Raw genomic sequence first — 23,724 nt, 5'->3', positions numbered from 1 at the left:
GACTTCCCTACCTCTGCCACTGCAATCACTTCTCTATATATAGAACCCAAATTAAAACACCACCTTTTTTAGAAAAATACTTCCCTATCATAGCTTAGCATTTATTTCTAACCTAAAATTTAGGCTCCTTCTTTAGGGTTAGTAAATGTCATCATGTGGCAATCAGTACACGCTTGGTATTTATTTCCTACAATTCTAAAAAGACAACCAAGTAAATTTCTCTAGTTGCATCACTTGCTCTAAACCTGCACACTGAATACAGAGTGTCTGTCTTCCCTTGCACAAAATTGCTTTAGGATGTTTTATGTTTCAGTTCAGCACCTTATCTCGCTGAACGTTGCAGCACCTTCTCATCAACTCGATAGTGCCATTTATTATGCTTGAATTTCTCAAGCAAATGGTAAGCCTTTGACTTTTCTCATTGCCTCAGTGGTAGCTATGTACAATCTAAAGTGCTTGAAGGATACTACTATATTTATTTTTCATTCTGTTGCCCTTCACTGTTATACTTTCATAAAGCCAAAAGAATGGATATGACCTGTTTGAAAGTATTCATACTTATCTGGTGCTGTTGTAAATGCATGTGAAAAGGGACATTTATGTTGTGGTGCATTTCAGGTGTGGATTATACACTCAGTATGCATTTTGAAACCACATATCCACAATTTTACATTAGGCACATTTATACTTTGGTGCTAACTAGGCTTCCCTGGTATGGATATATCCTAAATCGGTGTACATATGTTTCTGTATCATTCTTGCTGCTTAAAAAATAGACAGAAGCCTTATGAACTGCAGATAAATGTACTCTAAGGGGGCCATTTACTAACCATCAGATTTTTTTTTTCAATTCATATTTTTAGCACTAAAAGTCTTAGATAAAAAAAAGTTGCAACTTTTCCTAGATTTGCTATGCACCAAAATGGCTAAAAATCAAAATCTGACACTTCGACAGCTAAAACTCCCCAAGATCATATAAAAGTCAATGGCAGATGTCCCTTCCGTTACCTGGAGGATCCTTTTGCTACGAAAGTCGAAATACTTGGAACTTTCGAAACCTTTCAGAGACTTTCCCGAATGTGTTTTTTATTTCAGATTTTAAGTAAATGCAGGACAATCGTGGAAAAAAGTTTATTCAAATTAGAAAAAAAATGAGTGTTTGTTAGAGTTTTAGTAAATACCCTAAATGTAGTTCAGTCAACTGCCTATTCAGGAACTTGCAATATTTCTAACTAAAACAAACTATTGCGCTGTTCGATTCAATACCTTGTGAAAATTTTAGGCAGTAATTACAGCATCTTCTCTGCCCCACTCTTTTCTTTCTTTTCATATATGTAAATCAATTTGGCACAATGTGTCCCTTGTATAGAGATGCCTCCCTGCTGGTATTTTACTGGACCAGGCAGTAAACATGATACTTGATGCCAATGTAATTAATAGGGTAATTAATAGGTCAGGCTAATATTTATCCAGAAAATGTAACAGTCCTACCCCTATGTTAACTGCTATTGCTATGATACTGCTATCTCTGCATGGCTGCTAAACATCTATATAAATTCCTCCTTAATAACATAATATTTACAGGTGTCAACTTTTAAAAACGAGGATATATTTCCTTTTTAAATCTTTCTAGCAAACAACTGGAATGTTTGAATGTATATAACCATATTAATAAATGTGCACTGTACTGAAGCTTTCTGGATAAAATCCATCAAGTGCCTTATGTCTCCATTGCACATAGTCAAAGGCACCAAAACAATCCTATGAAAGATCTTATACAGGACGTAAAGCAAGTTAGTTGTGATCTGCCTGCTACAATTTTGAAAATTAGCGCAAATCTTTGATTGGTTGCTATGGATAGGCAGCACTGGTGCAATAAAACACCAACAGAATATTAATAAATATATGACCACCTTCAGGCTGTTATCCCAGGCCTGGACATTTTTGGTTTCTATTCTAACTACACCAATAAATAACAATGGCAAAGACAATTTAAAAAAATAAATAAATGTCTACCCATATCTATTTCTCAACAGTTTCTGGAACAAAGAAATACTTTTTCTGATGAACTGTAATGTGCAAAAATTGTAAAATTGCTGTCAAGGACCAAGAGATGTCATATGTCTGTTTAGGATGTTTCAGACCTTGGCTTGGTTAAAGTAAATTTACTTTTTTAGTGAATCATTCCTTGGCTCAAGCAGCTGTGTGGGTTATCCTAGACTGTGCTAAGGTAAACGGATACATACATACACAGGACATCATTTGTCTGCTGTCAGTTAGATAGCATGAGATTAAATTGCCAGACTTTAGCTTCTAGACGACATACAATCTCTGCTGCCTTGCCAGACACAAACATTAAAGAAAAATACATTTTCCCATAAAACTTCTGCAACAAATTCGAATGCTACAAATTAAAAAAATGTATCGATGCACTGTTTAGGTTTAAAATATAGGAATTATTATACAGTTTTGCTGCTAGTTAAGCACAGCATTCTGTATATAATTCATCTTTAAAAGGAGAATGACTAATAATAAATATTAATAAAAGCCAAGAGTAACAAGCCCAGTGGAGCAACTGATTAACGTGATACTGACACAGTCTTATAACAGACAGGAAGGTGTCAGTATTGTAATGAACCATGGTTACATTTTTATTTAGGCCAAATTGGCTTTAAGCGGCCCTTAGCTCAGCGCTATTTACTTCTTCTGGATGCCCTCAGATCTCTTTCAGCTGTAAACAACTAGTAAGACTGTAGGAAAAGACATAAAAAGGGAAAGTCCACCTTAACCTGATTGCTTTTTTCCTTTGCCTCTTACGCATGGCAGGTGGGGGGGGCACTGACCCTGGCAGAAAAAACTATTGCTTTGTGATACTACTTTTTATTGCTAATCTGTCTATGAAGCCCTCTCCCATTCATTTTCCATTCTCTGATTCAAACCACTGCCTGGCCCCTAGGGTAAAATGGTCCCTGTTAACAGGTAGCTGCTGAAATTCTAAACTGGAGAGTTGCTGGACAAAATGCTAAATAATTAAAATACCACAAAAAATGAATAACAGTCTACACCATACTACTAGTTAATGTAAAAGTGAACTATCCATTCATTGCATGCACAATACAATCGTACAGAACATTTTTAGGTAATAACTGCAGATCTGAGTCTACTTGCATTGCTTCTCACACTTGGGAGCCAGTACCAGTTTTGTGACAGTCCCCAAAGTTTTGCTACTACTTTAGGCTGTAAAGTGGCCATTTAAATGTCTTGTGTGCCAAAATGGGCAATTCTCTTTGCATTCATCTGGCATTAGAATAAGAATATTTACATTTATCTCTTTTTTTTACTGCCAATTACAACGTTGCTAAGGCTGCCCATTATGTTTTTTTTATCAGTAATTAAATAATTTAGTTTAGTTTACATTTTACATTCCCTTTAACTTTCAGATTGCAAAATGAAGAAAAAGATGACAAAGTGAGGGAGTGATTTCATGTATAACTTCCACATAATTACAATTGTAAGCCAGAAAACACATTTTTAAAGATTAAAGAAGATTTCCTTCAGCCTCTGACATAAATCTGTTCCGCTTAATGCCTCCAGGTGGCAATAAAGTTCTCTTCCAATTTATGCATTCAAGTGATTGCCTTTTTTAAAGAGCAATTATGTGACACTTTTTAAACACTATGGCAGTGAACTACAATACAGTAGAAAATTATATTGCTGACTGACTGCCAGGTTTTCTGATAACTCATTCACACTGAGCCAGGATATAATTATCTCTTTGACTAAATCACCAGAAAAAAAACTGGATGATCTTTATATTATAGTTTGTACTAGGCCATTGCACTACCAATTTATTGCAGATATCAAAGCAGTTGGCACTGTACTATGCTTGTTATATCTTGCTCAATGCCTTCTCTTGGCTGCATGACAAATGCTGGATCTAAGCTGCATGCCTTCAGTGCCATAAGGCTCTCGCTCAAGGAATAATCTGCAGAATAAATGATACAAAGATCCTTACAGCAAATACATCACAAAATAGCACCAGTAATATATAGTAGCTTCACAGTAGGTGCTTATTGCTCATTTTTCAAGTGATGTTGTGCAAATAACTCAGGACATATTACATAACACAACTTTGGTAAGTAATCCTATTACTCATATAAGTGTTTTAAAATATTGTAGGGGTAATTTACCACTGACCAGGGAGGAAGTGCAGACCAATAGGCACTTCTTCTCAGGTACATAAATCCTTTGACTCTGACTCCTTGGGTTATAGTGCCTCCGACTTCACGGTTTTTAATATACTAAAGTATTTCCATGTTGATTGAAAGAACACAACATACAAGGCATTTAATCACTGCCGAAGTTTAGCAATTTAAACTAAAGAAGTAGGCTAGAAAATTAAATTAAATTATGTCTTGGGCTTCTGTACCAGTCCAAGACAAGCACAGACCTTTAGCAGTGAAGATCTGTGCCTCTGAAGATGCCCCCAGTAGTTCTTTAGGAAATAAGGGAAATAAGGGAAAACATGCAACTTCAGAAAATAATAACCACACTTCTAAAAAACACTAATGCAGCTTTAAAAAAAGGAAAAAGAAGTTTCCACTTGAAACTATAATTTGGACAGAAGAGCAAATTTCAGCCATTAGTAAATATGTCACTAAGAGGGTAACTGTACAGTATATAGAATTAAGCTCACTTAGAGATATAAACACAACATTTACTCACGATATCTGAGGTGCACACTTTGTCGGGCTCCTGTCCTTGAAATCAGCATTCTCTTTAAAAAGAACAAACAAAATATGTGGTTAAAGCCTTAGGTGCTCTTACATCTAAATATTTTACACCAGTTTTATTTAGGATCAAAACATTTGCAATTGCTAATGTATAAAATGAAGGATAAGATGCCTCAGTTAAAAAGGGTTCTGTAAATATACCCTAACCCCTAAATCCTACATACATAATTCTTGCCAATATACTCCTTTCACCAAGATGTCTCTCACCAACGTCAGCTATCACAGGAAAGAGTACCTGCTAAATAAATTGCAACAGTTCCACCCAGTCCCATCAGGTTTAAGACTGAAATAGTACCCTATCATCTATTTATTTGTTGTCTGGCATTCTAGGTATTCTAGGTATTTTACCATTTATATAGAGTATATATTTATAAATGTTTATTTATGACATATTAGGGCTCATTTAGAGCTATAGCAAAAATGGATACAGCTGTTGAATGCATTGATTCAATTCATTAAAGGTACTTGTGCCTAAACCTGCTCTCTAAACTTGCATATATTTGTGCCAAGTCTGTACAAGTATGTCTATTGACATTGTCATAACTATAGAAGAAGCAGGCCCCATGGTCACTGGGGGGGCCTGGGAGCCAGGGTGGCCTGGACCGTGGGGTCTGCTTACTCTATAGCTGTGTAATAAGCTGACAGAAATCTCCACCCCCCCCATCTCCTGCCTGCAGGATCTTTTCTGGGGTCTATGTCGGCCTTTTGGATGCCACCCCCCTCTCTGCACTAGCAGATCCAATATTCCAATTTAAAAATTGGAATTTTGGTTCTTAAAGTTACAACGAGTGGCTTTTTGCCCCCCTTGGTTACCTGTGGGCTGCTGCCCCCTGAGGCAAGTTTAGTCAACTCGTCTCATGGCAGCAGCGGTATGGGCTAAGGATAGCCATTAATCTGTGCCGTGCCCCTCTGAAGACTTTTTTACAGGGGTCCCAGTGCCTATTGACACAGGAAAACCTTGAAGCTACCTCTGCCTAGAAGGTGGGGGTAATTCAAAGGTTTTTACTGTGGATGTCATTTTAACACATATATCTGGAAAATATGATATTGGCACTCCAGGACTGGATTGGCAATCTGTACATTGTGGCAAATTCAAGAGGGGGTGGTGTAAGAAGTCATCAACAGTCTCAGTTATTGAGCCTGTGTTGTTTTGACCTCTGTGTATATATGTATGTTTGAAGCATACAAGGATACACAGTGTTCTACAATTTTACAATTTAAAGTACACACAAGGAGGACAAGCATTATAATAAGATAAATAAGTATTAATATACAAAGATTAAGTGCCATGTGGTAATAGACACAGTAAATTTTGAAGTGCCACTGCCTATTTTGAATCTCAGTCCGACCTGCTCCACTCTCCAAATGTTTTTCGATTCCTCAAAGGGCAATCAAAGTTGTGATACATTAGTGCTGAGTGCATAAAAAACACTGTATTGTGGGTAAAAAACATGGTGAACAGCTCCAAAATTGCTACATGCAAACTTATATATCTTATGTAGACTTTCACCTTTCCTTTACTCTCTGTTGATGTAATGAATATAGAACCTAAGCTAATTATTGCAGTTAAACTGTCTTCATCAAAACAGAAGCCTCATACTTATTATTCTTCCTCTTTGTGTATAGCAGGTGCTATATAGGTTATAGCAAATAAACAGGTGAAGCTGGTGCTGAGAACATATTCTTTTCTTGTTTTCCCATGACAGAATATGTCCCTCAGGGCTACTCAGTTATTTAAAGATTATTGGAAACCCATATGCTCAACCATGTACAGCACATAAAGGGCATGTATACACAGGTGCCGTTACTTGTGTTTGGGGTACAATCACTAATAATGGGGTTATCATGTCTAAAATGCTGTCACAGACAACCACAAGCAAATGGGACAGACACAGACAGATGCCTCATGACCTACTTTTGTGCATGTGATACTATATCAAAACATGGATGGATATGACTGTGTGTGTATATTCCTTGACAATTATTTATATTATGGTGACTGATCTCTTTCTAGAAACCATACATACCACTCATGCTATAATGGAAATAAATAAACCAAACCAAACCTACAATAGTATTTTAAAGAAGCCCAACTGTACTTGTGACGTGTGACATTTAAAATCTTATAAGTTATTATCTGTTGGATATTTTTATTTATCGCTGTAATTCTAATTAAATGCTATTACTCAATTACTGCTGTTTTTGACCCACTGATTTACCTTCTCGGCTTTTCTAATCCCACATTTTTTTTTCCTACCCATTCCTCCCTATTTCTCTTGGGATACTTTGTGTTGCACTGCAATTAGGTACAAAATTTCACAGATAAAACATCTGCAAACCATGGGGCAAGATTTTTATATCTGAGCTCTTTTCCCCCTCTTAAAATTCAGTCTATTTAGCATTTCCCATACATTTATTTGGTTACATGTTCATAGGTTCTCACTGTAAGAGTATTTTTTTCTTTCCATGCAGCCTGTTCTGACTTTTTTCTGTACAGTCTTTGCTCTAAATTGTTGACAAATGGCAGGGCAATAGAGCACAGACCAGGGGTAGGGAGGAGAGGTACCTGCCTGGCGCCCCCCAGTGTTGCACCCTAGGCAACTGCCTCTTCTGCTACCCCTAGTTCCAGTCCTGCTCTGCACACATGATTTTAATAAGGAAAGGAACATCACAGGGCAATGCATTGTGGGTTATGTAGTTCCTGCATGCTGTCTGTAAGCTTTGGAGAACTTGTTACAATTTGTAACATCAATGTTATAGTACCTCCTCCCCTGCCAGGATTTTAAATGATGCAGAAAGAGACTGTTTTGCAGCTGAATTTCAGCATACAAAATGGTATTTATTATTTTTGAAGGAACAGATTACAGGGATAGTTATATTCGGAGTTTCTGTGTTGGGTGGGGTTCTTTAACACATTTTGGAATCCGGAGTTCCCCTTTAAAGGTGGTGATACTGAATGATAAGGAAGGGCTGACCTGAATTACACTTGCCAGTCGCTAAATCCTTTACAGTTACTTATATTCTCATCTTTCAGTCTATTCTCTGATTGATTTTTCTTCCACAACTTCCATTATCACCTCCATTTTTAGCCACAATAGCCCATATTACTGGTTTCAACTTCATGACCACCAATTTGCCACTCACATCTTGATAATCTTCTACAGTATTTGGCATATTTACCAAAGGCAGAATTTTCTTCACAAATGTTTGTGTCAATTTGCCAGGTGTATTTTCACATCTTAAATTTCAAATTGGGAAAATATATACTAAAGAATTTACACCATGAAGAAACTTTTACCCTTTAGTTTATTTGGCCCAAAGCAACAAGTAATGTGTAATGTTGCCGCAGGAGTATAGTTTAGCACCTCACACAGGCAGCTGCATGGAAATTAATAAATGATACAGCCCAGAGGATTTCTCTTATACAAAGCTGATCCTCTTGCTCTGGTTCTTAGCCACAGAAACAGTAGGCAGGCCACACTACATTGAAATTATTTTGTACATGAAATTACTACCCTAGCTGTAAATCCACTTTTACAACATGCTGAATTTTAAATTAGTCATTATTCCTACACTGCATAAGAGGCCTTTATATTTACAACTAAATTTCAACTTTTACGTTACACATAAACAAACTTTAAATTGGCCCTAAAATGTGAATGTGTTATGGATGGGATTGTTACATTACTCTTCACTTTTTAATATCCACTGAAAGTAAAATGCATCTTCATTCCAGAAAATTATTGCTTTATTCTCTTCTGTTTATTACTGTTTACTAAATAAACGTATTTCTTTAGAACAAAGTTATCTCACTTAAATCTGAAAAATAAGTTAACTCCTTATGTCCTACCCATCATGTATTTGGTCAGTAATATGTTTGGCCTTTTCCATTTTAAAGAGGACTACCGCCTAAAAAATGACCTGATACACTTTGTATTGAACTTACTCTAGCATGCCATAGGTTTAAAATCCTTATAACAGTATTGATCCTGACCTTTAATTTGTCCACAGGAGCTGCCCTGATCCTGATCCTGTTAAGCCATCTTTTGAGTGCCAATGGCACTGCACATGCCCAGTGTTCTCCAGGCAGCAGTTGAGAAGCAAAGCTTAGGTGTCTTTCAAATTCACCAAAACACAAGTACAAAAGTTAGAGTTCCATCTGACACAGTAGCTGATGCTGTACAACTGATTATTTTTCCATTCTGATGCAGAATGCACTGGCAACTGTACTGCTGTATAATGCTAATATTGTTATAATGTATGCATAATGTAGAAATGAAGAGCATGTACTAAGAAACAGTAGGGAGAAGATATGGGTTTCTTTGGAGCCACAAATCTTCACTGTTAAAGGGTTATCATGGCCTTGGATTGGTAAATACGTCTAGAGCATAAGGTGTAGCATTCTAAGAATAATTTTTTGTTGGGTTCTCCAACAATACCCAATACCCAATACCCATTCAATTTAAGTGAAAACAAACTTCCTTTGGTGATGTCAGCCAGGGTATATTAGAGAATTGGTTATATCTGAGCTTTACCCATTGATATGAGTAGGAAGCAGTTCAGGCTGGGAGGGTTTGAAATACTGTCGATACTTTAATAGTACTATGGTGGTCAAAATAATTGATGTAGACATAGGTTAAAAATCTGGGCATGCAGCAGGGAAAATCCTTTAAATATGTTTTTAGATTTTTTTTTGAAAATCATATTGCTAGATATGATATCCCCTTTTAATATTTTATTATAGATGCAAAAAGATGACTGCTAACACCATGATATTTTACTCTATGGTCAGCGCTGCCTTAAGGGTCCTAGCCCCTCAGTTGATGCCATCCCCTTCCCCCTTGCTTAACTTTTTCGCATCAGAGGGGTGGCTGCATCACTAGTGCAGAGAGTGCAATAGCACTCTCTGCACAAGAAGAGACAAAATTCTGATTAAAAATTTGAATTTTGGCTCTTTAAGTTACCAGGAGCGGATTTTTGACACCCCTGGTAACTTGTCCGGCGCTGCCACCTGAGGCAAGTGTCTCAACTCGCCTCATGGCAGCAGCGCCCCTGTCTATAGTCCATCTCAAATAGACAATTGCAATTATATGTGCAGCAACAAAACTGCATCTTTCATAATTAGCAGGGCCGGAACTAGGGGTAAGCAGAAGAGCACCTGCCTAGGGCGCAACGATGGGGGGGCGCCAGGCAGGTACCTCTCCTGCTTATCCCTGGTCGCGCTCCCTTGTCATTGCATGTTTTTTTTTACACAAAAGCAGTATGGCAGTATACATTATGAAGTCATAATACCTATCATATATATTTTTGCATACAGTATATTAGGACTGTGAATGATAGCATATTTGCTTTGCATTGTATCTATGAAGTAGTATTTTGTATCTGTTTTATCTCTTAACAATATATTCTTATTACACAAGCATAATGAACAAAAACGCTCTTACTTTTACTGGATAGTCCTATGTTGCTCAGATGATTCTCCTGTAAATAAAAATATGCATGCCCATTAGAATTTGTAGCAGAAAAATTGCCATGCACTAAAAAATAGCACCAAGTACCAAAACAACAAACTGTAGTTAATATTACTTTTAAGAAAAATACCCATAATCTTACTTAATGCTCTCCTAATTGTTTATTTATTGTCTGATGACAAAGTCCACATTCCTTTTTACATTTGATATGTTATATTTTTTTTTATTTTTTTCTTATATGTAATAGCCAACAGGGGTGACCAATATCTACCAACCACCAGCATTTAGTACCAGCTGATAAATTGCTATTCCTCTTGTGTCCTCGACTCTTAACTTATTGCAGCTGTATTTATCTTGTATCTATCTGTATTTATTGTTGTACTTTGTATTTATCTATTATCTTATTAACACCCTGTTTGTATTAATGTATTCTACTGTACAGCGCTGCGTACATAAGTAGCACTTTATAAATAAAGATATACATACATACATATTGCTATATTCCTTTTGCATAGATTCAAAATAAGTTACCATTCAGTAGCAAACCAAAAAAACAGAACATTTGCTGAACACTTTACCGACAATTAGACAGTAGGTACTGATTTGGGGCTGTCCAACTAGAGACACTGGGGCTAGCTATGGCATTTTATGCAACTATAAACCTGTGAATGTGTCAGATATAAGTCACTAACCCCCTACACCATCACCTGAAAATGAGAAAGATATCTCTTACACTAGTGTTCAAAAGATTGCAATCATTAAGAATTTAGGTAGGTTTTTATGACATTATCCCCTTTGGCCACTGCTTGACTGGTACTGATTTCATCATGCAGCAGGACAATGATCTGAAGAACCAATTGAAACTATGCAATGGACTATACTGGGAAGAAAGTGAAAGCCAAAGTACTAGCTGGCACAATCACCAGACCTCACGTGGGAAGAGCTTTAATTTAAGGCAAATAACAATGCCCTATAAGCCAGTAGCACCTCTGGGAAAATGCTGAAAATGGAAGAGCAGATGCATGAAAAATAAACAAAAAAGTTATGACATTCAGGGATGCCATTGGGGAGGCACAGGGGAGGCAGTTGTCCTAGGCCTGGAGGGTTTTTTGGTCTTCGGGGGGCCTGGCCATGCTGCATTTAATTGGATAAGCCAGACCACCCATTGCTGTCAGTGAGCTGCAGACTTGGGTAGGGCAGGAGCATGGGTGCCTGCATGTTTTTCCCCTAATCAGCTTTCTAAACATTTGTTTGTGAGTGAAGTCAAGTCCTGGTAAAACCTCATGGGTATTGGATGGGCTGGTGGGGAACTTCCAACTTTACCAATCCCTGTGCAGCTCTACCGCAAATAAAACTTCTGTGACAAATAAGCAATACCAAAAGCTTTGCAAAGTAAAAAAGCCGACTTCCTGCCCTCCCTACCCAAGTCTGCAGCTTAATTACCTTAAGTGATGAGAGAGTGGGAGTTGCAGCACAATATTTAAAGGGAAAGTAAAGTAAAAAACTAAGAGCTATAATCTTCCCAGGTTTTTCATAAAATATATTATTTTTAAATCCTTACCTTTTAATAAACATGCAGTCCCTTTGCCTGTGATTTTCCCCTTTACTCTATTAGTTCTAATCCTTAGGCAGCTGCTGGCGGGCTAGTGGAGTGATGGGAGGGAATCACAGGCAAAGGATTGCATTTTTTTAATAAATGTATATTAGAAATAGGGATTTTTTTTTATTGGACATTTTTCAATACAGTGATTATGCATTGTCACCCAAATGCTTTCATGAATATGTTTGTACATTTCTTGATGCTGTGTTAAAAGTGATGCTGACACTTCTATAATAACGGCAGCACTGGATTATGCATTTTGGTTTCTTTTGAAGTTCTGACATGTCTCTTCACATATAGTGCTTTCTGGTATGTAGTGTGCCAACTCAAATCAAAAATGTCTACAAATTTAAATATAGGGAGTTACAACTTCTGGCACTTGGGGAAGTAGAGTATAAAAACAACCCATCTCATCTTTCATTGTTTGTAAAATACAATAAAATATATATTTAAAAATGTAAATAAGTGCTAAATACAAGTGGCCAGCACTATTGCTTTGTGGCACTGGGTTCTATTCCAAACAGGGCATTATCTGCATAGAGTTCTCACAGCATTTGCATTCAGTTCCTCTGGTACTGCAGTTTCCCACTCCAAAGACACAGAGACAGGCAAAGGGGCTCTGGGTGGAAAAGGTAGAAAGGAGGCAAGGCACCAAGATGGAGTCCAATAGTGGTTAAGGTAGTGGTGGGAGTTACCATGGTTACCAGGGCAAGCTTGGGTGGGAGGGCAGGAAAGACATCAGGAGCAGCAAGCCCAGTGACCAAATTAGTAGCATGCTGAAAGGATCTCTCCCTAAGTTTGAAGATATGGGGGCAGTGGGGATAGGAGAGAGTAAGGGATTTGGTGTCACAACAAATGGAAAGTGGCTCATAAAACAGTTGGTTATAATTGTGGAGGTCTCCACACTTGCTGATGGGGCTTTTTGAGTCATTGTGGTGGCTGGAAAGTTGTCTCTGGGCTGGTTTGTGATAAAAAGGGTAGGCTGGAATTAGACTATGGTTACAGGAGAAGGAAAGGGTAATAAAGAGTTAATCTCAAGCTGCAGGCATACCTTCAGTTGTCTCAATAGTGCCCTTAAGTATCCCCATATTTCTCCCGTTTCAAATGATCAGAAGCCAAACAGCAAGAAAAAATGCTGAGCTGGAGCTCCTGCACCAAGACCAAGACCAGTGTAAATGCTTAGTTTGTAAGACTATGAGGAAGCTTCCTGCTGATTGGCTCAGATCCACATTCCTAAGGGGGGGGAGGAGTTCTTAGCATTCTTAAGGGAGGGGGGAGCAGGAGAGGGGAGAGAGGAGAGAGCTGTGTGTCTCTGGCAGAGGAAAACAGGCACAAGAAATCTTTTGACAGAGAACAGTGCAGCGTTTCTGTGAGTGCTTATGGCTGTATTTACATAGACATTTCTGATAAAGCTTACTTAGTTTTTACCTTTCTTTCTCCTTTAAGAAGTTCTCATAGTTAACAGAATTTATACTTTATATGGGGTTACAGTACATGGTTAAACTAAAGGAAAGAAAGGACAAGCATTGACACTATTGTGGCTTTGGCTCCTGATTAAACTTACCATATTATGTGTGTGGAGGAGAAATAAGATTGTAAGCTTCACTGGGGCATCTATTGGTGTGAATTATGAACAAGTACAGTGTAATATGCTAGAAATATATAAAGTAAAATAATTTTGAACAGAGACTCTGTTATAAGTAATTTCTTGTGTAATACACACTGACTTAATGATATAACTGACCAGGAAAATATCCTATAACTAGTATAATTGTAATCATTTGTCACTTTATTTTGCTAAGGCACTGAAATTAGTTTTAAAAAGCACACACATACCTAATATGTCCATTCATGCAAACCACAGGTATTATTACTCATTTTTTCCTAGCTGCTTTGTAGCAATCCCCTTGAGTAATTTGTAATGAAGGTCACTGTAACCTCCTTATTTTCTATGTATTGCACATCCCCCAGTGAAGTTGAATCACCAGCATGTTATGCATGACCTTCTAGGTTCTATCCCAATTACAACATAGTAAATTGGCTATGTATACCAGTAAGGTAACATCACTTTAATGAGCACCACCAGGGAATGAAGGGGTTAATGTATTGATGCAAAAATATGGTTGAAGCTGAGAGAGACCATAGTATGCTAGGATACAGATCCACAAATTCCGCAGAATGAGTATAGTGAAATGCTTCACTTTGCCTAGAGTCACTTACTCTACTAGAGACTCTGACCCAAATTAGCATTCAGTTTATATTGATATTCTAGCCAAAGTCTCCTGCACAAGCTTACCAAGGTGTTATTTATTAGAAGTACAAGTAAAGCAGTACTAACACAGCCAAATACCTGTGTCAGGTCTGGAGGGTATCATTAAACTCAACTACTGTTCACTGAAAGTCTTAATGAGTGCTTTAATGCTTTTAAATGAAGGAAGCTATTCTATTGTCATTTACGGCCTCATTTAAAAGTACATCAGCTTCAGATATACTGTAATTTGGCCACTGCACCTCAAGCTCCTACTACAGGTTCAAATTACCCTCTAACCTAGGGCCTCTTCCTCTGTAAATCCTGTCCTGCATGCTTTTAACAGCACATTGTATTTTTAAAGAAAATGCCCCTTTAACAAACACTTTACAGTAACTAAACAGAGTGTGATGAGCCAAGCACAAACTAATGATGGCAGATAATGTTTTTTGTTGGCGGCACAGACTTGCTTTATAAGTAACTGTTTATTTCCTTTTCAACTATTGACACAAGGCTCAGTCAATAAACACACAAGAAGCAATGTAAAAATCAATATCTCAGCTAATTTAACACAATCCAAAAGCAATATGTACCTCTTAAGGATAGAGCAAACACCTTTGTAATGTATTAGCTCTCATGTGTTGCTTAGCAACAGTGGATGGGGGATTAATAGTGCTGGTCTTGCCTTTACATATAAGAACTGGCAGTGGATGCCCAGTAAGAAAGAGTCTTGACCATTGTGAAATTAGAATCCTATGAGATAATCAAAAGATATATCCTACTAAATACAGTCCTCTGAAATTAAGGTTATATACAGGGCTTAGTATTTCAGGGCAATGACTTTCTTTAGAAACCACTTGATGTATTAGACATACTGGGGAGCTTTGTAACTGCATGCTCTTGGAATTACTCTCTAGGGGCAGGAATTTATTGATTAGACCAATAAATGAATCATCTTGATTGAAAGGTGCAGTTGAATGAAACAAATGGATCATCTGAACTTGAAAATCCTACGCTTTCTAGGTCTACAAAGTCATTTTTAGATTAGAGACATTTTACAGTGTATTTTATTGTTCAACAATGAAATTAGATTTCAAAAGCCACAGTATAATTTTGTTACAGTGAATCTGATGTAGCGAAAGAGCGAATTAGCTTCTGCGCAATAATCTCTTACAATTACTCACAGGATGTACAGCATACTGCAATAATATGAAATAAAGGTTGACTTTATATTTTTGCTGTACAAAACTGTTATTGTCATTATTACCAGTCTCTTCAAATTTCTAACTTTAATTATCCCATTACACTTTTTCACAATAAAGGGGTTAAGCAATAAAGGGTGCACATTTGGCTACAGGTCTTACAGCAACCAATCAACAGGTAGCATTTACTGGTTACCTGTTTAAAAGCAAATACTAGATCCTATGGGTTACTGCAGCTGGGAAAACCTGATTGAAGTATTACTATTTTAAAACTGTATGATTCTTGATGAATTTTTGTGGCCCTGGAGAATCTTTTGCATCTGCAAATTCGAGTTCACTCCACCCATGATGGTGGGTGGAGTGAATTTTTCTTAAATTTTTTCTTAGAATTCCAGCATTAGTGATGAGCGAATCTGTCCCGTTTCGCCATAAAATTTGCGAAACGGCAAGAAAAATTTGTGAAACGCATCTGTCGCGCTATTTGACGCGACTGCAACTTTTTTTGCCACATGATGAATTTTTCCGCGGCAAATTTTCAAGGATGTTTTGCAAACACCAATGTACCAATGCACCAATGTAGGTGTAACTGGAAAATGGAGTACGTGCAAGTACTGAGGGCAAGTAGGAAAGCTATGACATACTGACAGCTGAAATTCTGCACACCTTTTAGTGCCTATATAAATATAAACAGTATATACAGACTGATAAAAATGTTCCATGTTTAAATTCATTAGAAAAACAGGCACTGTAAGGTGTACATTTTGTGCTTTTGGTATGTTGTGCCAAACCACTCCAAGAAATTCCCATTGTTTTATTGGTTAATCTTTCTTTTTGAAGTTGTATGATATACATATGCCACAAGAGGAAAATATGGGTCATTCACAATCGCCCACACAGGATACAAAGTCCCATTTAATTTTGTGCCTTGCACACTGCATAGGGCATTTGAAGAATGGATCACAGAGACTTGTGGCACCCCCCTTGAATTAAGGGCCACTTGTGTTAGGCACACTTGCATTAACTTGCACTTGCACCCCCAGGTAAGTAATTGACCCCTAATATGTCATATTTTACTGCCTTTTTCACAAATATCTGCCATGAAAAGCAGGATATCTTGCAGCTACTAGTTTGTTATATCCTACGAAATATATACTATGCTGCAATAAATATATGAATTATATTAATAAGCATTACTAGTCAGATTTTTTTAGGTTTGGTCGTAGCACATTAAAAATTCAATGCTTGGCCTCATAATGATGTTTTTCAACATTTGTTCAATGTAACAATCATTCAAAACAAGTCACAAGTCAGTTTCCAGTAGTGTATCGAGAAAACATGACACCACTTAGCTGTACCCAGCGGCTCTGATTAGATAATCTTGATCATCAGAAGAAAGCTCCTGAACATACTCTAAACTGGCCTGACTTTCAAGCTTTATGCCTTTTTTCACCAGAGGGTTTTCTATAACAATTCTATTCAATAGGCTAAAATTAAAAATACAGTGAGGTCTGAGATAAAATGCTTTCAGCAACAATAACAAATAAACAACAGCAGGAGTTTAGCTGTTTGATATTCAATGTAACCTTTTTATCTACTTCTCTGCACATTAAGGGGCTGATTTACTAACCCACGAATCCGACCCGAATTGGAAAAGTTCCGACTTGAAAACGAACATTTTGCGACTTTTTCGTATGTTTTGCGATTTTTTCGGATTCTGTACGAATTTTTCGTTACCAATACGATTTTTGCGTAAAAACGCGAGTTTTTCGTATCCATTACGAAAGTTGCGTAAAAAGTTGCGCATTTTTCGTAGCGTTAAAACTTACGCGAAAAATGCGCAACTTTTCGCGTAAGTTTTAACGCTACGCAAAATGCGCAACTTTTTACGCAACTTTCGTAATGGATAGGAAAACTCGCGTTTTTACGCAAAAATCGTATTGGATCCGAAAAATTCGTAAAGAATCCGAAAAAATCGCAAAACATACGAAAAAATCGCAAAGTACCGATCATTACGAAAAAAACGCAATCGGACTCCATTCGACCCGTTCGTGGGTAAGTAAATCAGCCCCTAAGGCTCAGACAAGCAGAATGCAGTGTCCTTTAGTAGACTTAGGCATTTGTTTATAAAGGTGCGATATACAGCGATAATGACTTCTGCCAGAAGAGTGGGTCTACTAAAGTGCAAGCACTTTTGTCATCGCGAATATATATTATCGCCTATTATCGCATGCATACTATGTAAGTAATCTCGCAAAGGTTTACTAAAGATTTTCGTCAGAATTGTCAGCAAATATAAACAATATCGTCGCTAATTTTTATTGGCACCTGTAGAGTGGCGTTATGCAAAACAAAGCCATAAACTGTATAGTTGGAACAATATAAAGTCAGTTTTTAAACATGAGCACTGAAAATTTGTGCTGGGGAATAATGATATTTGTAAATGTATAACTATTGAATTAAGAAAAATTTATTGTGAAAATAAGCGATTCCTAAAATTACTTTATTGGCCATAAGTATATAATATTTTAAATATATATATTATATATATATATATATACATTTATAATTGCTAATAAATACTATTTAATATATTCTATACTATTCATTAATGTGGCCACTGGCAAAAAAACTCCCAACTTGCCAGAATTAATGCAGAAACGAATTGCTATCTTTGCGTAAATTTCCCCACTTATCGCAACAAAAATCTGTCTCATAGCGCTTAAGTAAACATGAAAGCAGCATTCATCTTGTTTCAAGAATATTCACAGCACTAGTAGGTGATAGTTTATGCCTTAGTACTGAACTAACATGGGAGAGTTTGTTCAGAATTTTCAAATCATTTGTGTAGTTTTGCCCTAAGTGACTTAAAACTCATCATAGGCTGGCCGGGTACCCTAGGCATCTTGATGCCATGACACTTGCCCCTCCAGTTGTGCATAACAGATGGTTTATTATCTTTATATGCAAAACATGCAACTGTGTCCATCCTAACCAGTTGTTGTTATTCTTGCTGTTATTATTGTGGGAATTTATGCCTTTTAGCATGTTACCAATTTTTTAGTAAATTCACTGGCAGATAGAATGACGATCTGACCATTCACCCTGTTGTAGTTTAGAGAATTTACCCAGACTGCCTTTTAGAATTCTTGGTGTACAAATTCTTTGCAAACACTGCTAAGAGTATATTCCCTTAGGGGACCTCCAGTGAATATCCGTTGCTCTGAATCTGAGGCAGTATCATTAACCTATCAAAGGAATTGTCATTTACCTGCCTCCAGTGATAAATTGATTGAAGTGAAGAAACTACTTGTGTGATATTCTTGTGGAATATAAATAAATCATCCAGGGTACTACGAATGTTATTGCTATTGTTTCTTCTTCAGGAAATAATTGGTCCTGTTTAAATTTACTGGTGGCCGCCAGTGGTACTAAATTATTATAGACACATTACATTACATTAACATTTATTTATAAAGCGCCAACATATTCCGCAGCGCTGTACAATAAGTGGGTTTCATACATTGGACATACAGAGTAACATATAAAGCAATCAGTAACCGATACAAGAGGTGAAGAGGGCCCTGCCCAAAAGAGCTTACAACTACAAGGAGAAAGGGTTGAGACACAAGGTGTGGGAATGGGCATGACCAGAGTTGTGAGAGGTGTGGCACAGGGTATTGCTAAACTAGATTAGGGTAAGCTTCTCTGAATAAATGTGTTTTTAGAGATCTCTTGAAGGCAGAGAGATTGGGAGAAAGTCTGACAGTTTGTGGGAGTGAATTCCAGAGAAGGGGGGCAGCCCATGCAAAGTCTTGAATGCGAGCGTGTGAGGAGGGAATGAGAGAGGAGTTGAGGAGCAGGTCAGTAGAGGAGCGTAACAAGCGGGTTGGATGGTATCTAGAGATTAGTTCAGAGATGGCAGGCAGAAGTATAGTACACCTTTAACACCCTTTCCTCCAACACTTCAGCAAAGGCTTAGCAAAGCAAGAGGGTCACTTGTAAAACATGTTCTGCTGGTAAAGCAACTGTGGCAGTAAGGGATTTTGCTTGACCGCCTCTTTTATATGATTACATTACTTCATGGAGGGAGTTTTTGCAGGCTTGTTCTGGTGTGGCTGACATATGATCACAGCATTTTTAGCTGCTTTCTTATGGTGTTTAAACAGATTTCATACTGTTATGTGTGTTGTACTCCTAAATAATGAGATTCTGGGTCTAGTAGCAACATATTATTTATCCAAATACTGTGCGTGGAAGAAGCAGCATTCAAATATTGAGCATGGAAGAAGCCTGTACATTTTACTTTGATCTCCTTGTGGAGCTGGCCCCATCTAACTGCTTCCTTGCTACATCAAACTTTATTAACATTCACAGTTATTAACACATCCTTTCCTTTTTAACTTTTTCAATTACAACAAAAGATGATAATAACAACAAACCTTTATAATGATTGTAACCTAGTACTGATTTGCAATAATTATATTACTGTAACAAACTGACCAAGTCACTTTAACATTGTTTAACAAGTCTTGATGGTATTTTGGTAATTCTGCCATAACGTGTTTGCACATTATAAGTATATGTTTGCACCTGGTAATTGTTAGGTGCATTTTGGTGTATTAACTGTGGAATAATCTGGGTTTTGTGTTCCTTGGCTGGGAGAAGTATGTCTCAGAAGGGATTCTGATGGGTCCATCAGGTTTTCCGCACTGTTATCTACCGCTTATTATTATTGTGGCATCTTTTCCTTGTGTGTGATCTGGCCAGTAAGTAGATGCTGTTCCCCGTGAATCCAATCCTGTTCCTGTGCTTCCTCTGATTACAGTGCTGGTCATCAAACTACTGTAAGTCATGCCTTGTGTTTTTGGGATTTTATATAAATATCTTCCTTTCTCATTAATATTTTCCCATCTATTGTTTTAACCTCATAAAAACGAGGTGAGACTAGGCAAAGCACCAGGTTGCTGCAATTGTATCCCAGGGGCCATGTGTACGAAAAAGTCACGCAAGTGTACGAAAAAGTCGCGTGGGCGTACAAAAAACGCGAAAAAATTGGCGGAAATACATTCGTGTCTTAATAAATCTCCCCCCAGAGTCTCTTTTTCTATTTGTACATATTTGTGTTCTGTCTTTGTGAATGGGCGCGAGGCATATGCAACTGGTTTCCATTCTTTATCATGCTGTTGTAGCAGTCAGGACCTTTTCCATCTTTTGATGCATCTGTTGATATTTTCGAAGGAAGATGTATGTCAAAATATTACAGAATGACTGACTTTTCATAGTGAGAGGAATCTGCCAAAATACATTTGAGGCATGTTGCCAAAATGTTAGGCACCCCCAAGTGACTTTAATCGCTTACCTTGTACCCCGGGCTGGTGCTCCTGCCCGGGGCACCTGGGGCGATGCGCTTCCTCCTTCCTGTATCGTTAAGATGTGACTGTGAGTTAGGCGCATGCGCAGTAGAGTGAAAAGCCGACTTTTCTGTTAAAGTTCGGCTTTTCACTCTACTGCGCATGCGCGCGGTGATACAGGAAGGAGGAAGCGCTGCAGGTACCCCGGGCTGGTGCTGTTCTCTCCCAACAGGGGCACCAGCCCGGGGTAAAAGGTAAGACATAAAAGTCACTTGGGGGTGCCTAACATTTTGGCACCCCCAAGTGACTTTGCCTTTCCATGACCTTTAAGTCTTTCTTTCAGAGCCACTGGCACACGCCTTTTGGCTCGTAGAACTGGTTTTGCATCAGCTGTCTGTGAAATGTCATAGGCAACCAGCAGTTTCCCAAGACCTGTAAACACATCCTTATATTCACTCAGCAGTGTATCTATGCTGCTTTGTTGTAAGTCTTCCCCAACAAATAATTTGTTTACCAGTCCAAACTTTTCACATTTGTGCACCTTTTTTGGGAAAATAATTACCAGAGATTTCTGCAAATGTATGCTTGCTTGCCTTACACTTGTAAAAGTGACTTGTTCATTTTCCTACTCATGGGATTTCAGACTCATTGTATGCCTTAAGCACTGATGTTTTACTTTTAGGTTTCTCAATATTTTTACTGTGATGATGTTTGTTTCCGCACCAATGTAAAATGATTAGCATTAGCTATATATAACTTTTAATGTACATTAATATTTTGAATAGTAGTTTTTTGGTGTGTCACTTTAACTTGCATAACAGTTATCAAGGAACAGTTCACCCTCCAAAAAAAATATCCATGTAGTATGTGGGTCAGGATCCATTAGAGGTCTCAGCATGTAAGATCACTTTTCCCATTCTTTAAGAGTATTCTACCATGCCAAGTTTGGGGCATTAGGGAAATATTATATCATGGTTATAAACTTCGGATTGTTGGGTGTGCTTCCTCTATTGTAGCATGACCCCTTTATTTCCACCTGCTCTCTCACATCCCCCAGCCTGTTTGCTCCCTGCCCATTCTTAGATAGGATAGCGGGCAGGAAACTATACGTGAGTAGGCTGGGGGACAAGAGAGAACGAATGGAGGGAATGGGGCCAGGGGCTGGTATGGTTTGTTACTCTGCACCGGGCCCCTCCAAAGTATTTTTTTTGCAGGGATAGAAGTTATGCTGCTGCTTTGTTCATTTACTGCAGTGATACGCAACTTGTGGGTTAGAATCCCTTTTGAAATCTTAATGGTTAATCCTCTAATTGTAGATAACCCTTCAGTCACAGCAATCATTCTACTCTGTTACTCATTTTACAGGTAGTGTTGTCTGGGAGCATCAGAAAAGAGCCCTCAAACAAGAGGAGTAAAAGGGGGTTTTCATTACAAAAAGAAACTCCTCGCAATTGTAAAATATAAAAATAATTGATTACTTAGAGGAAGGGGTTTATGAAATCTTCAAAACCTTTGTTTCCTTTTTTCAACAGGTTGATGGCCAAATACAACAACCACAACATCACTATTAAGCACACAGTACTCCTAAGACAATGATCACTTAGAGGAGGCATAGTCTGCCACATTATGGTTAAATGTATGTGAAGTAAAATCACTAATACAATAAACAATAAAACAATAAAAAATCCTCTTTGACAAGTACAGGTCAATCAGTCACGTTATTAAACCTGCAGATATACTGTACCTGCATTTAATAGAAATTGCAAGAGTAGTGTTCTGCACTGTGCCATAGGGGCAGACTTGCATAGAGCTGCACAGCACTCCTGCACATAAAGCAGGTAATCACTGGCTGCTTGCTGGCAAGTTCTTCCAGGAGATTTATTTGCAATACAATTTGCATAAATACTTCATTCTGTTTTATTCAAATATATATCATTTGTCCTCTCTGTAAAGTCTAGTAAAGCATGCCTGTAAATAAAATTAAGAGGAACTAGGATTTTTTTTTAGCATTTTTGAATATTTGTGTATTTTTACATATTACAAATAGATAGAATCTCAATTAGTTGACAGTACTTATGAAGTTGCTAATACCATCATGACACTGCATTCAATAAGAGTGTCATGACTAATATATGCAATTTAACAAAGGGAAGGAAATCATTTTTATATAGTGATCTTCTCCCATGGGACTCAAAACGAGAGCCATTATAGGCTCACAAAGTATGCTAGAACACAGGAGATTAATTGACTTGTCCATGTTCACAAGAAGTTACCACAGGAAATCAAACAAGAGCATATAACATGAGATCCCACATCACAAAAAATATAGCATTAAAGGTTAATCATTTAATGTCTAGGCTGGGGGTCACCAAGCATGAAAACTGTACCTGGGGGTACCAAGTAAGGGCTGTGATTGGCTATTTGGTAGCCCCTGTGTGGACTGGCGGCCTACAGGAGGATCTGTTTGGCAGTACACTTGGTTTTTATACAACCAAAAATTGCCTCCAAGCCAGTCATTTAAAATAATCACCTGCTTTGAGGCCACTGGGAGCAACATCCAAGGGGTTGGTGAGCAACATGTTGCTCCTGAGCCACTGCTTGGGGATCACTGTTCTAGGCCAACTCCTCTTACTAGAATCTGGTGCATTCCTATTAAGATGCCTCTCGTGCAACAAATCAGTAGAAACAACACCATTTGTGTATACTTACTGAAAGACTTCAATGTGTATCAAAATGTTATGACAAGTTATATATATACAGTGGTGTGAAAAACTATTTGCCCCCTTCCTGATTTCTTATTCTTTTGCATGTTTGTCACACAAAATGTTTCTGATCATCAAACACATTTAGGTATTAGTCAAAGATAACACAAGTAAACAAAAAATGCAGTTTTTAAATGAGGGTTTTTATTATTTAGGGAGAAAAAAATCCAAACCTACATGGCCCTGTGTGAAAAAGTAATTGCCCCCTGAACCTAATAACTGTTTGGGCCACCCTTAGCAGCAATAACTGCAATCAAGCGTTTGCGATAACTTGCAACGAGTCTTTTACAGCGCTCT

At 37.7% G+C, this 23,724-nt stretch overlaps 1 protein-coding gene across 4 annotated transcripts in view; it reads right to left on the bottom strand.

Annotated features, from left to right (window-relative positions):
• aff3 (AF4/FMR2 family member 3) overlaps positions 1-23,724 on the bottom strand; it is a 135,051-nt gene that overhangs the window by 49,320 nt on the left and 62,007 nt on the right. For all 4 annotated transcript variants that reach the window (XM_031897011.1, XM_031897014.1, XM_031897012.1 and 1 more), the window contains 2 exons: positions 10,238-10,274; positions 4,726-4,777 (listed from right to left, as the gene is read on the bottom strand). In XM_031897011.1, coding sequence (XP_031752871.1) covers positions 4,726-4,777; positions 10,238-10,274 — 89 coding nt within the window. The remainder of the gene's footprint in view (positions 1-4,725; positions 4,778-10,237; positions 10,275-23,724) is intronic.

This window comes from Xenopus tropicalis, chromosome 2, assembly GCF_000004195.4.
Source record: "Xenopus tropicalis strain Nigerian chromosome 2, UCB_Xtro_10.0, whole genome shotgun sequence".
Taxonomy (NCBI): domain Eukaryota; kingdom Metazoa; phylum Chordata; class Amphibia; order Anura; family Pipidae; genus Xenopus; species Xenopus tropicalis.
The sequence above is the reverse complement of the archived record's forward strand: the minus strand, read 5'-3'. Positions and strand labels throughout refer to the sequence as shown.